General features: G+C 38.2%; 1 protein-coding gene across 1 annotated transcript in view; it reads left to right on the top strand.

Moving 5' to 3' along the window:
* Positions 1-15446, top strand: part of ZMAT4 (zinc finger matrin-type 4) — a 248482-nt gene extending 233036 nt beyond the window's left edge. The window contains exons 6-9 of the mRNA XM_049630076.1: positions 6105-6193; positions 9482-9525; positions 10276-10389; positions 15264-15446. Coding sequence (XP_049486033.1) covers positions 6105-6193; positions 9482-9525; positions 10276-10389; positions 15264-15446 — 430 coding nt within the window. The remainder of the gene's footprint in view (positions 1-6104; positions 6194-9481; positions 9526-10275; positions 10390-15263) is intronic.
* The last annotated feature ends 547 nt before the right edge of the window (positions 15447-15993 follow it).

The following is a 15993-nucleotide window of genomic DNA, read 5'->3' as shown; positions in this document are numbered from 1 at the left end:
CAAATAAAAAGAAAATGGTAGACAATAGTGACTTTAAGTGGCACAAATTAGGTAAATAAATAATGCAAATAGTATCTCCAGCTCCAGGAAAATCTCTATACAACTTCATGTGTACCTATACAACTTCATGTGCCAGAAAGTGTGCTAGGCATTTCCACACCCATCATCTCATTTAATCCCCTTAACTACCTTCAGATAAATGTCATTAACCCATTATTTTACACAAGAAAGTTAAGACTCAGAGGGACCAAAGCATCACCTTGCCAACAAATGACAGAACCAGGGCTGAACCTAGTAGTGTCTGACTCAGGCTCACTGAACTACCACAGTGAGGACTGCCAATAGAGAGTACCAGGATGAACTTTGAAAAAGAGAGCATTCCTTTCCCAGTGGCTTTAATAAATAAATGTGACTTCAGAAGTGTATATCTCCTACCATGATTTCTTTCCAGTAAAAAAGACATTTGTCTCTACCTCAGAAGTACAAGGTTGTTCTTCTAAAGAGTGCAATGAGGGAAACATGAGGGGAATAATTGCAAAAGCCCTGTCCTATGTGACTGTTTCATCTGCCCTTTTACCTAATTTGGATATTGCGTGTGTGCATGTGTGTGTGTGCGCGCACATGTGTGTTTACAAGACAGATTGTTCCATGAGTCTTTTGTAATCAATCCCCTTGTCAGGTTTGGTATCAAGTTGATGCTGACCTCACTAAACAAGGTGAGAGGTCTGCCCTCTGTTGCTAATCTCTGAATGAGTTTGTAGTGAACTGTTGTCACTTCTTACTTAAATATTAGGAAGAATTCATTAGGGAAGCCATCTGGACCTGGAGATTATACTGTGGGAATGTTTTTATTGAAAATTTAATTTCTTCAATGAAGCCCTGTTCATATTTTCTATTTCTTCTTGTATCAGTTTTAATAAGTTATTTTTCAATTGCTTTGCCCATATTATCTACATTTTTAAATGTATTGGTATAAAGTTGTTCATGGTATCTCCTGATTTTATTTTTAATGTCTGTGGGATATTTTTCATTCCTAATATTGTTTATTTGTCTCTTCTCTTTTAAATTTTTTTATAGTTTTGTTAAAAGTTTATCCATCTTTGAATCTTTTTGAGGGATGAATGTTGGGATTTGTTGACTTTTTTTCTGAGTACAGCTCTTTTCTGCCATTAAAAAAAAGTGTTTTTCTTTCTAGTCCCTATGTATTTAATTTTCATTGTCCTCCATCAGATTCTTCATAGGAAAGTGTAGATCATCCATTTTCAAGTATTTCCTTTTCTCCTAAAATATGCATTTAAGGTTCTCAATATTCCTCAATAAACTGTTATAGCTATATTCCACAAGTTATTTTTTTTTGTATCCTAGAGGTTTTATATGTATTTTAATTATTATGTATTTCAACTTATTGTCTGACTTTTACTGTGATTTCTTCTTTTACTTATGGTTATATATAAGTGCTTTGCTTAAAATCTAACATGTGGGGAATTTTTCTATTTATATTTTGGAGGATTAATTTGTACTGGATTTCACTGGGGTCAGAGGACATACTCCAAATGATTTCAGTCTCCTGAAATTTGGATAGACTTGCTCTGTGCCCCAGGCAAATGTTCAATTTTGATAAAACTCCATGTTCCCTTGAAAAGAATGTGTCTTTTCCAGTAATTGAGTAAGTGGTTCTGTATATCAATTAGGTCAAGTTTATTAATCTTGTTTTTTAATCAAATTTTTTAATCTTCTGTGTTACTGATTTTTTGTCTGTTTTTATATCCATGAGAAATAGAGGTACTTAAAAAACTTCTGACTAAAAATATGGATTTGTCTATGTGTCCTTTTAATTCTACTTCTTTGCTTTATATGTTTAAAGGTATATTATTAGATGCTTACAAATTTAAGAATTTCTAAAAATATTTATGGAATTGGCCCTTTTGTCATCATGAAATGTCCTTTGACTAGTAACACTGTTATTAGAGTACATTGACATCAGCTACCCCAATTCTTCAGAGCTTCCAAAGTTTTTCCTTTAAATTTTAGCCAGCTTTTGTTTTGTTCTCAGGTGGAAGGTTAGTATGATACCAATTACTCTCTCAGAGCTGAAATTGGAAGTCAGCCAAATGGTTCTTAACGACTCTAATCTGACCGATTAAATCACCATAAATATTAAGGTGTCAGTAATTTTCAAGGACTTTTATTTATATTTTCAGTAATAACTTCTAGAGAGGTGTTCAGATGGGTTGTGTAGTGGAAAGAACACTGAATTTTGAGTCAGGGGATTTTACTTCAAGTGCCACTTCACCACTGAGTGACCAGGGGCAGTAACAAATGTCCTTTAGGCCTCTGTTACCTCATAGATAAGTGATTAGTGATGACAAGAACAGGACAAGTACATGTCCACTTCCCATACCTTGCTCACGATCCTGGTATTCTTTCCTGCTGCTACTGAATTCAGCCTTAACATTCTCTCCCCAGTCAGCCTCTACTATTTTACTGGAGCTAGCAATGTCTTCCAAAATTATGTCCACCCAGAAGTTCAGAATGTGAACTTTTTGGTAAATAGGGTCTTTGCAGATGTAAACAGTTAAGAATCTCAAGATGAAATCATTCTGGTGTCTTTATGAGAGGAAGAAAGGGATATTGGGGCACACAGAGTAAAAGGCCACGTGAAGACAGATGTAGAGATTAGGATTGTTTCTACCAGCCAAGAAAATCCAGGAGCCGGCAGGGTGTGGAAGAGGCAAGGAGGGATTCTCCTCTAGAGCTTTTGGAAGAGGCCGCTGACACCTTGATTTCAGGCATATATTCTCTAGAGCTGAGAATATATTTCCATTGTTTGAAGCCACCCAGTTTGTGGTACTTTTTTTAGGGGAGCCCCAGGAAATGAATGCATTGTGAAACGTACTTGCCTTGTTCCACAAGTATCCTTTTAGTTATGTTTTCTAGGCATCTCCTTCTTATGTCTATGCCAGTACTAACAGCAATGATGATGATGTACATGGTGAGGAGGCCACCACTGTTAACTGGAGGAAACTTCTGCATAATTGGAGTATAACAACAAATTAAAACACTTTGAAAGTGTTATTATATATAATATGCACAGCATCCCTGTAATTGACCAGATGTTCACATCTCCATTTTATAGGTTAGAAAATTAAGAGTCTGAGAAGTGACTTGTCCAAGGCCCCAAAAATAATTGGTTGTCAGACCCAAGGGCAGAAGTCAGGGTATCGGCCATCATTACTATCACTGCTATAATAATACTTAAATAATACCATTATTAACATATTGCTCTTTCCTAGTAGTAAAGAGCCTTTTTGTTTTTTTGGCAAATGTCATAAACAGCAAAATGGCAGTCAAATTTTGCTCCATTATTAAATAACAAGAGAAATATTAAGTATCTAATGAGATTAAAGGTTTAGAAATGCAAATGATCACATTGACATATAAAGCAATTGCCTGTTAGTAGATTTTTCAGGCTTTCCAGGGGATATAGTCTGTCAATTAGTACCAATGAGTAGAATGAAATTTAAAGGCACATGGGTACATACCATAGACTAATGAACGTTTCCACCATAATGTACTTAAATTTGAGTTTAGGGAACACTTCAAGCCCAAGGACATTACATTACCTAGAAATAATGGATATAAAAGTTGTCATTACTTACTTCGATACTTCAGTTGGTTGAAAATGAGACACAAGTGTCTACGAGAATAAATCAGACTGACCAAAAGTTAGTAGTAATTTCTAAATGTACTTCTTCCTTTGAGAAGAAACTTTAAATGGTGATATCCATTGCTTTTTCTACAGTTTTTCCCGACTAGTGTGAATCCTCCAGACAAAGTCTTCATATCATTCATTTTTCCATTATATTTATTTATTTCTTAAATGATTGAATGGATATTTAGCCTAATTTTCAGAGCTGGAATGTATTCATTTGTTTTAAATACCTTGGAGTTCAGTTCTTACGTTTAGGGTAGCAGTTAGTTATCTGAGGAGTATACAATAATAAATAAGATAGTTTTGCAAAGAAACCAACCATCAATAACTGTCTGTACTTTTAGGGGTGCCTCGGTGGCTCAGCAGTTAAGCCTCTGACTCCTGGTTTTGGCTCAAGTCATAATCTCACAGTTCGTGAGTTCAAACCCCACATCAGGCTGTGTGCTGACAGCGAGGAGCCTGCTTGGAATCTGTCTCCCTCTCTCTCTGCCCCTCCCTGGCTTGCTCTCTCTTTCTCTCTCTCTCTCTTAAAAAATAAATAAACATTAAAAAAATTTTAAAAAAGAACCATCTGTACTTTTAATAAAATAAAAGTAGTTTAAAGCCCCAAGAAATATTTGGAAGCAAACAAACCAACGAGCAACAAATCAATGCATGGGCGTCTTCAAAGGCTAAAGATCTAGATATTTTTGGTGGAATTTTCAATATGGTTTACTGGCATATCCAAGAACTTCAAGAATCAAAAGAGTTGGGACTTTGGTATTGTGCAATATTTTTTCAACAGAAAAGTTTTTTCGGTTTGTTTTGTTTTCTGAAAAACAGAATATATATGTCATCAGTGACATTCTGAGATAAGCAGGGCATAAGACAGGCTTTAAAATAGAGCTGCCTTTCTTGAAGAGCATTAGGTTATTTCTCTTCAGCTGATACTTTGTAAATTGCTCAGAAAGTCTTGAAATAAAGGGTGAAATCTAGAACCCCAGGCAACAGCATTTTGACTCTGGCTGTGCAAAATGGCTTTTCTAGAAGTAGGCTTACAGACTGTCGCCAAGTCTTTCTAGCCAAGGGGAATCCTAGGTGCTGTAAATAGGGTGCCTGCTGTAGGCATGAGACACAAGGATGTGGCAGGGCCTGTAGGTCAGAGGGTGTTCTCTATTTAGCTCTGTTTTTAATAGGCAGAACATTCAAGTCCACTACTGTCAAGAGCCCCCGCTTCTTTGAGAAAGGCCGCTGATGAAGCAGAGTTCAACTTCTCAAAGGAAAAACAGCCTGTAGAGAGAAGAATTCCAGAGAAGCCAGAGCAAAGCTATACATCTCTCTATATATAGCACCAATGCACAGGCAATCCTAACAGCTCTATTTTTCCAAGTCTCACTTGCATGCTTTTGCTAAATATGCCATACCTAGGGATACATTATAATCATAGTATGTGACTAGATTAGGCCTTTGCAGGCTTGAGAAGAACTAAATGGGGAGCACTTTCATTCTTTCATATTACTTCCAGAATTACCAATGGCACCTAATATTCTTTAGCTCACTCGTTTACTACCCCCCCCCCTTTTTGGCGGGGGGAGCTGGTAATCATTATTTTGTCTTGCTTGAAATTTGCATGAGTCATGGCTGTCTCCAGAGTAGTTGTGAGCTGATGATTTAATGTCTCAGATTTAACTGTGGACCACATTGAACACCTTTCACGTTCTTTGTTATGCTGCTTCAGCTAGTCACCCAGGACCAGTCACCAAGGCTTGGTTCTGAAGAGTGCATCTGCATCAAGGAAAAGAAATGGCAGGAGGGTTGTGGATGCCCACAGCCTTGGTGGAGGAGGCACATGTCAGCACCACTTCTCACACCCCGTGCAGCTTTTCAGAGCAAAAAAATAATTTTTTAAACCAGTCTGTTGAGACTCAACTTACACACAACAAGATAGGTCACTTTTAGCAGCACAGTGGGATGGTGTCCACCATGTCACTAGCAGCCCAATCAACATACAGAACATTTTCATAACCACCAAAAGTTCTCTTGGACCCCCTTTTCAGCTCATACCCCAACCCCCGCACCTCCAGCCAAACACTGATTTCTGTCCCCATAGCTTAGTTTGACTGTCCTGGAACTTAATGGGATAATATTATAGGTATCCTTTTCGATCTGGTTTCTTTGCCTCAGCTCAATATGATGGTTTGGAGATTCATTCACTTTATTCCATGCGTCAGTAGTTCTTTCTTTCTCCACGTGGTTTCCAACTAATTGTGTCCCCTCACTGAGCTTCATTCAGCGTCTTCATCGAAACATTAGGGGGCTGGAAAATGGGGTAGTCAAAGTCTGTGTTATTTCTAACATTCTCTAATTTTATGACTTTGAGGCTTACCTTCTTTAACTCTTTAATATTTTTCAGCTGGATGAAGATTGACTGTAAACATAATTCTTCCTTAGTGTTTACTTCTCTGCTGCTAGGTGGCCCAGAAGCTGACCAGTCCTTTAAGCGTTAGTCCTGTGAGAGGAGAGATATCCTGGAGACCTGTCCTTAAACAAAAGGCAAAGGGGCTTTTCAAGTGCTTATGATGTGGGGCAAAAGGAGTAGAGTTGGTTGTGTAAAAGGTAAAGAAGTTTATTTTTAACTTTATTCCAAGCTATGAATACAGAACCTAATGTTCGTGCCTTCTTAAGCACACAGGAATAGGTAGGAGGGAATTGGGAGGGTTCTAAGGTAGACTTTGGCCCCTCACCTGAGCAGGTCAGGCCTCTGGACTTGCACTCTTTCTGGGTTTTCTGTAAGTTACCATAAGCACTTCTCTCACATTTCACCAGAGTTCATTAAAAATGAGGGTATGTCCATTTGTAAACTATTTTTAGCTGCCATTGACTTTTAGTCCAATCAGACTTAAGTAGAATATTGAGCTTTGCCAACATTTGTCTAATCTCTTAAAGGTTATCCTGGAACATGAAATGCCAGGGAATTGAATTAAACGAATGAAAGATCTCACTTCATTTAGGTCAGTTTTGTTGGGGAAGTGGGGAGAGGAGATGAGATGGAAATGGAAATCTGCCTGTGGTCTCCTTACTGAGTTCAAGTTCTCTATCACCTCTCTGAAGGGTGGAAGAGAAGATTGAGTAGGGTCCATTTGGCTCTGTTTTCCATAGTGTGGATGGGGTAGTGGTGAATGATTGGACAGATCAGCCCCTCACCACATTTAATTCAATCCCACGACCAAAATCTATCAAACATCTACTACGTGTAGGACATTAAACAGGCCTTAAGGATAACAGAAGGAGATGCAGAGATAATTATACCTCTCTACACGTTTATAATGTAGAGAAGATGCAAAAAGTAGTCAAGTAATTACAATTAAGATCAACATAGGATATGGTAAGTTCAAGAAGTACAAAATATTGGGGCACCTGGGTGGCTCAGTCAGTTGAGCATCTATTTCGGCTCAGGTCATGACCTCACAGCTCGTGAGTTCGAGCCCCGCGTCAGGGTCTGTGCTGACAGCTCAGAGCCTGGAGCCTGCTTCAGATTTTGTGTCTCCCTCTCTCTCTGCCCCAACCCACTCACATTCTGTTTCTGTCTCTCTCAAAAATAAATAAACATTAAAAAAAAAAAGTACAAAATGTTGCTGAAATTCAGAGGAAGAAATAATTGCATCTGGTTGGGGATCATTGGAAAAGACTATTGTAAAGTGAGTGCAGTAAAATGGTTTGGGAATGAAAATGTCTGGTTTAATCCTTACTCTACCATCTACTAACTGTATGTCCTTGAGCATGTTACTTAAAGGCCTCTCTGTGACTTCGTTTCCACATTAGGAAAATATAGCAGATTATTTACAAAACTTAAAACTGATTAGAGTGGGAATTAAGTTTTAAGAACAATAAAAACAATAATAGCAAAAAATACTCAAGTGTGTAGACAGTACTTGGCATGAAGTTTTTTCTCAATAGGTGTTAATTATTATTTTATAGTAATGAAATTGCATTTGAAATGTACCTCGAAGAAGAGGTAGCTGGATGTTGAGGTAACATTTAATACTTCTGTTCCAGGTACTTCTTCTGCAAGACTGTCCCAGAATTCTTAACAGCAAACTCTAGTTTCTTGCCCAAATTTGGGGCTTCTGGAATCGCACACAAGCTCAGGTCTACTCAGTGTTTAGAACCCAACTGACCTTAATCAGACAATTAGATAAAAAGAATGATCTGAGAGAGGCCTTCAGAGAATGTCCTCATTTTGAGTTTCTTGCAGTCATTTGCTTTCTACCTGCTCCAAGTCCTCATTTTATACAACATTTCAAGCTTGATATTCAATCTTCCAACACCAGAAAGAACATTTTCTGCACATTTCCAATTACATGTGGTCTCTAAACCCCAGCTCCTACTCAGGCTTTCTGCTTCACCCAGCTCTCTGATAACCAGTTGCATTTTGTCAAACATCTGTTATTAACACATTTTTCTCCAAAGACCATGGATTATAAACATTGAAAATAAATAAAATAAATTGAACAATCCTCCTGGCTGAATTTCCTAAAATCGTTGTCCTAATATTCTTTGAGACTCTCTGGATAGAGTATCTTTACCATTTTGATTAGAGGGGTTTATTTTTCTTTCCCATTTGCACTTTTTATTTTGCCATTTAAAAAGAGTATTTGTATTCTTTTTTCTCAAACACGTACAGCTCATACTAGAATCTGGCTAATCTCAACATTAACTGATTAAATCCAGCTTTGAGTCACGGTGTTTGATAAATGCCTAAATCTTCCAAAATTGGAAGGGTTTTCTCAAAAAAACAAATGAACTCTGTGTATAAGGGTGACATCTTTTTAAGTGTTGGCCACTATTATTTAAGTTATAACTTAATGATAAACATTTTGAAGATATTTTGTTTCTTTTCTTTGAGTTAATATTATCTGGACCATTCTGTATTGTGCTAAGAATAGCCAGATATAGCCAGAATCTGGACCTCAGTCAGAATATAAATTTACATAACCATCATTATAGTCATATATATCTGTCACTCTTAATAGTCTTTAACAACAAATAGAAAATGCATGGTTTTCTATAGCTTTTAGGGTCACAGAAAAATCTCAGTCCATTTCATGCTGAGTAGTCAAATACAAATCAAAATCTATAAAGCTAGCTTTCAGAAATGTTGGTGATATTTCAAGCTCAGGACACAAGTAGTTCAAAGCTCTACCCACAGCCTCTGGTGCTATTATCGTCTCCAGAGATACATGTCTTTTCTCTTCCTTATTTAAGTGCCCTTTCTTCTAAAGACACCTAATAGGCTAGCATGTGCACTTTACTCTTTTTCAATTCTAAAACCATAACCACCGAACTTATTTCTGTTCTAACAAAAAGATCATATAATAACCTTTAAGTAGATGAGTTTCAGACCTCTAATTTTGTTTCCTTGACAATGGATAAAGTTGAAATAATGGATTTCTTTTTCTAACATCTTTTCAGCGCTAAGTAAGATAAACTTACTAATAAGTAAGATTTTCATGGTCAGACAACTTACTAAATTAGAATCTATGTCCCTGAGTATCTATATCAGAAAAGGACACCTTAAGTGTCTGCCATAGATGGGGTTAGCTCTAACATGGCTCATTTTAAATCCAGCTTTGGATCAACATAATTCTTACTCGGGGCAGCTGTGAGTTGGGGGTTCTTCAGATTTCTCAGCAGCCTCCATACTTGGAAGGTTTGGAAGTCAACTATACAGGTTTCAATTTCTTCATCTTGGAACAGATGTCATAATTGTGTTATTCCATATTAACTAAGGGCCTGAAGATAAAAGTGTGCCTCCCATGGAAAGGATAGACCAGGTAAAATGTAATCAGAGATGCTCACTATAGCCAGGAAATTTAGTAGCCAACATCTATTGTTCCCGTTTAAAAAAGTGACAGGAAAGAGGCCAGGCTCTCTCACACCAGTATGTCAGGAAAACATCAGTGCAAGGAAAAGATATGTCAGTGCTTTGCAGTGTATGTATACATTGAAGAGGCATCTTTCATTTAAAATTTAACTCTCAAGAAACCCAGTATCAGGTACCTAATTAGTCAACCTTCTAGAACATGCAAGTGGTATTTCTATAGTGAATCTAGAGAGTTCATTTCTGTGGATTGAATTGGTTCACTCATGATCTGGAGATTTTCAGTATTATGACACATTGGTGAAAGAACACCAGAACATTCACTGACTGGGTCAAGGGTTTAACAAATAAGTGACCTACTATGTGATGGATTCTAAGTCACATAGTACAAAATAACAAATTAATAACTTACATTTCCTGTCTTTAAAGTGATAATGTAATTTTTTAAATGTTCAAATGACTCAGTCGGTAAATGACCAACTCTTGGTTTTGGCTCAGGTTTGTGACTTCAAACTGTGCTGGCAACACAGAGCCTACTTGAGATATTCTCTCTCTCTCTCTCTCTCTCTCTCTCTGGCTCTCTCTCTTTGCCCCTCCCCACCTTGCACTGTCTCTGTCTTTCTCAAAATAAATAAATGCCTAAACCCCAAAGCTCTGTGATTCTAGATAGATCCCTTGACTCTTGAGTCCATTTAAATTGCAGGAGAGGACACTGGTGCCTCCACTCCATGGTGAACGTTGGGGAGCTCTCCAAACAGCTGGCAGTGAAGGGAGCTGGGTGACTGGGCACAACATGGACCATGCCTCCCAGAACAATGTAGGTTTTAAGTGCAGGTTTTAGTGCCCAAGGTAGCCTGGAAGCCTGAGTTATGAAGTGAAGAAAGAAGGCAGGTGCAGGAGCCATGAGGGATGTCAGGTATAAACAGGATGAGTTACCAAGAAGTGCTTGTTGTTTTGTTGTATGGACTTGTAAGGCCTTACCCCCCAAACTACTTTCTTCGCTCAAAACGTCACATTTTCTGGGTTCTTTTTTTTTTTTTTTTGAAGAGCCCTCATTACTTATTTATGGTGAATTAAATCTTGTAACACCTAATAGGATATTCTCAATGCTATTAAGTAAGGGAAGAAACCAGGAATGAAAATTAAGAATAAATGACATCTGTGATCAAAGAATGATGATTAGAGACATTTATCTGTCCAACTTCTGTTAGAAGCCACTCTAATTATTCTTTCTCCCTTCATGCTCATAACACTTTCTCTAGTGTATGGTTCTAGGAAATGATAGCAAATGATTAGCTCCTATAAGATAGTGCACAGATAAAAGAGTAAGACTGAATCAGATTTTCATAACAAGAACTGCTTCATTGTTTGAAGGCAGATTTTTTTTTTTTTTTACTCTTCATGTGGGTAATTTTTCTTTTAACCTCGAAGTAGGATTATTCCTGGATCTTTTGATTAAATTATCTCATCCTGGGCCCACAATGGATGTACAATAATTAATAGTCTTTCTCTTCTCAACTGTTTAATTAGAGTTGAGGCCAGCATAGGATTTGAATGACTAAAGTCAATGAATATCATGAATATCATTCCACAATATTCTCTGCTAATTATGAATAATTTCTTCATTCGCAGGGGAGAATGTGACAGGCTGTAACACTGGGCCTGCCTTCTGATGTGATTTCAGGGAGTTGTTTTCTTCTCTCACAGTGATACCCTTTCCCCCATACACACATGCTAGCTAATGGCCAAATTATATTTTTCCACAGGAAAAAAGTTATTTTGTCTACTTTCCTATAAAAGTCCCAGGGATAATGGCACAAAGGGATGTATAAATAACAAATGTCAGAATCTTACCTGTGAGAAGTTTAGATGGGAGGGGACTGAGATAGAAATATAAAGGGCATCATTGAGTTGGGTAGAGAAGGCAGAGGGAGGAGATGAGACTGGCAAGAACAAACTTGGCCAGTTTGGTCCAGGGTCAGGGAAGCTTGAAGAGATAATATTTGCTCCTTCTACTCTTGACTTATAGAAAGACAAGTGGGAAATATAACACTGAATGAGTTAAATATTTTTTCTATGCAAACATGTTTCTAGATTCCCTTACCATCATAATTTTGTCTGTTATGATTTCTTTGGTTTCTCTAGCTTAGTGCTCGTAAAGCAAAGATTTCAACTATTCTGGAAAAAACACAGATGTACTGACCTCACAACTCACCCATTTTTATCCCTTTGAAAGAGAGGGAATAAGTAGCTCCTTTATCATTTTTAGTCAGAGAGAGGTGGCTAGATAGAAGATATGTGAGAGAGTCGGAGTAGCCTGGTATGAGAGAGTGGGGAACTCCTCTGTCAGCCATTGAATGTAAGGCGAATGGCTGCCCTGTGGATAGTCTGACCATGGAAGGAGCTGGAAGGGGCTATGAAACCCCACTTCTGCTTCTGAGCATCCTCCCCATAACCCCAGTCTCTTTCTGGTTTTCAGAGTCAAAGGAACAGAGCCACTATAGACTAAAAAAATCATGTTCATATCATCTCATAGGTATGGATCCAATCAGAGACTTGGAGGTGGAGAGAAATATATTATGATGTCATGCAGAATTATGCAGACCAAAAAATTTTTAAAGCATAGTTCTAAGTCAAATTTTATAATCTAGTTTAGAATATTTCCTTTCCTTTTTTTTTTTTTTACTTTAAAATTATTTCTCCTCTAGTAGTGTTCAAAGACAGTAAATTGCATCCATTACCTTTGGATTTAGACAGCAGATGTTGTCATGATTTTCTGGCATGTCCTCCTTTTCTAGAGCCATGGTACTTGAAAATGATTCAGTTCTGTTCTGTATATTTGCTTGATCTCGAGTTCATTGTCTGATATCATGTGGATATAAGACCAGCCAGTAGTGTGATCTCTGCCTTCAAGAAGCATAGAATTTAATTAAGAAAACTAATTAACAAACGTAATAAAAGAGCATCAAAATGCTCATATGTGATTGTGATTTTACGTAACATCATGCAAAGAATCAAGAGAAGGGAGAGGTGAGTGCAGACATGAATAACAAGAGAAATGTGCTTGGATGAGATGAGCCTGGGCTGAGGAACAAGGATGATCAGTCTGGGATGGGCTGAGTTTAGGAGCATCTAAATGGAGATGCCAGTGGGTACTTAGGCTTATGGGTCTGGAGTTCTGAAAATGAATGATGGCTGGAGAAACAGTTTTGGAGTCATTAGCTCATAGCAGGATAATGAAGTAGATGAGATGGTAATAGATGAGATCATTCAAGGAGTGTGTGTAGAGAAGAAGGATAAACACACATTCATGCATGCGTGTGCACATGCACACGCACATACAGGGTGACAAAGGAAGAGAAGTCAGTACTTTTTTTCATGACACATTTAATATTTCTAATGTTATTTAATAATATTTAATATAATTTAATTTATATAATGTTTAGCATATCCATATTATTTTATATTAAACATTAATATATTTTATATTGAATATTAGTAATATTTAACATAATTTAATATAAATATATTAATAATATACCTAATAATATTAGAAATAATAATATTTCTAAGTAGGAGAACAGGACAGATTAGTGCTTCAGAAGCCAAGGAGGAAACACATTTCAAGAATGAGGGTAGTGTTGTTCAGATTAACTAAATACGGATGTGTCAAGTAGGAAGAGGACTGAAAGAATCCAGAGACTTTGCCAATCAGGAGGTAGTGGTTGATTTTTGCCAGGGAGTCTTGCTGAAGTTTTGACACTGTGATGACCACAATGGCTGGGGTAAGAACAAAGTAAGGGATTTCCTTACCAATGTTCTCACTGGGTGAGGGAAAGGGCCCTGCAGCCTCAGAGATGACCCAATGAGAAGGGCAGAGGGGGAAGGATTTGCATGAGAACTAAAAATTAAATAGAAGAACCCTCTTTTAAAATAAATAGTATGTGGAGTTTCATAAAAACAGAGCTCTATTAGAAGTGGACATGTAGGGTCAAAACTACCACCCACTAAACTTTTCCCCTGGGCCCTACTGTCCTCTGGAGGTCTGAAGAACAATTTAATAACATTGTTGACAGGACAACAGAGGAAAGGGTCTCCAGCCTGGGATATGGACACGATTCTGACAGACTGGAAGAGCCTTAGTGAGTTAAGCTTTAGACACATTGCTTTTGAAGTAATGGTACTTTATCCAAGTAGGGTGGTCCTGAAGCAAGCTTGGTATGCAGATACAAGTCAGGGCTTAAAAATGGAGATTTTGGAGTCCGCTAGACAGGTGAAATTTAAGCCTGGACAATAGGTGTATCCTCCAAAGTAGAGAAAGGGCAGAAAGAAAAAGCAGCACCATGGACATTGTATTAGCCAGGATTCAATCGGAGAAGCAAAACCACTAGGAGGTGCTTCCCTCTGCCCTTGCCCTCCTCTGTCATACACACACATACACTCGCACACAGATACACACTCTCACACACACACAGACACACTCACACATAGACACATACTCACACACACAGTCTCACAAGCACATAGAGAGACATACACACAGACTCATACTCTGGCACATACACGCTCACACTCACACACACACACACACACACACACACACACACACAGGGATTTGACCTTAGACAATTGTGGGAGCCGGTTAAGCACTGTCTAAAACTGTTGCCTTTACCTCTGCTGCTAGAGCCTGAAGTATGCAGGACAGGCTGTTAGGGCAATGGATATAAAGTGGGGAAGAGCGAGGCCAAACTTGAATTCCCAAGCAGGAGCTGGAACTGTATGGGGGGACAGAAACCATGTTAATGCTCACCACCTTCAACCTCAGTGGAGCGAATGTTCTGCAGGAGGATGTGACACTTACATGTGTGAGCTACAGAAGCACTGACCTTCCGAGTGTAAAGAGACAAAACTAGAAATGGACAGGGAAGGGAATCCCAGGAAACGCCGTTCAGCTTAGCCATGCTCTGCAGCACACGTGTTTTGTAGCCATGCTACAAAACCACCACGGCACACTAAGAAAACTGCTACATAACAATATAAGACACAATAGTCAAATGCCAAATGAGAGGCCAAAACATTAAGTGCCAAGTCATTTTGTCTCTCTTTGAAAAAAATTAAACAAACCAAAACTAGAGTGACTTCAAAGGCTTCCAGTTTTCTCAGGAAGATAAACTTGTTTTATTAATGAGTGCCATTCTGAATCTCTTTGCTTTAGCTATGTATAAAAATTATAAATGAGAAGACCATTTCTTTTATTTTTTAACTGAACCATATGCCTTTAATGAAAATATTTTAGACTCACGTGTGTCAGAAAATTGATATCCACATAGGAATGAATTATACCCAGCATACTAAAAAATTAAAATATCACCTGGAGAATACATGATTTTATCAATATACTGAGATTAATTTGAAGGGAGAGATACCATGATTTGTTTTCTCATTGATGAGCCGAAAGAAAATTCTGCTAGGGCTATGGCTTAGGGATTTATTGCAGAGCTTTCATGGGAAACGGACCATCTGTGGTTGGACACATTATTATTTATATAATGTGTTCAAGACAACAAGTTATGATAAAATATCCAATTTCCTTGGTGAAATTGTCTATTTTACTTTCTATATATGTGTGTGAAGTTTGACAGGGTTGTGAAAAATCATTCTGAAGAAAATAGCTTCACCACTTTGTAATAGGTGGAGCTGGAGATGCATCAGGTGGCACAAACGTTGTCAGTGGCAGGAGGCCACTTACTGAGGCCAACACCAGGACAAGAGTTAATTGGAGAATTGGACAAACATCAGGGAATTAAAATGTATAAACCTTACAACAGATATGGAGTCGTCACCCAGCCCAGCACCTCTATGAGTCGTGACTAGGAAAGATGGCCAAAGGGTTTGGTCACAGAGGAGCTTATAGGGACCGTTTCTTGGTGCTCTATTCTTTTCTGTCATCACACTTTCCAGAAAAGATCTAACCCATTTGATACATACCGTCAAATCCAGCCCTGACTCCAGACTCTCTAGTCGGGCATCTCAAACGTAACATGATTAAAAAGAGAACACTCGATTTCCCTCCATGACCTTATACCTCTGTCTTCTCTAGGCTCCCCACATCTCTAAACAGCACTACGATTTATCCAGTTGCTCAAGGCAGAAGTCTGCAAACTAACCTTGATCCTTTTCCTTCCCTCCATTTACATGTTAGATCTATCAGCCAGTCCTGTGACACTGCCTCTGTATTTCATCCCTCCACCTCCACATCTGAGCCTCTGGTCTCTTATCTTTTCTGGCGTCCCTGCATCAGCCTCCTAACTTGCTGCCTGTGGGCCCATTTTCCTTTCTCTGTGCCATTCCTCCGCAGGAGCCAAAGTCAGCTCTCACAAATGCAATCTAGATTGTATTCCTCTCCACTGAAAATCCACTG

The sequence above is a fragment of the Panthera uncia genome, chromosome B1 (assembly GCF_023721935.1).
Source record: "Panthera uncia isolate 11264 chromosome B1, Puncia_PCG_1.0, whole genome shotgun sequence".
NCBI classification, from domain to species: Eukaryota; Metazoa; Chordata; class Mammalia; order Carnivora; family Felidae; genus Panthera; species Panthera uncia.
The sequence above is the reverse complement of the archived record's forward strand: the minus strand, read 5'-3'. Positions and strand labels throughout refer to the sequence as shown.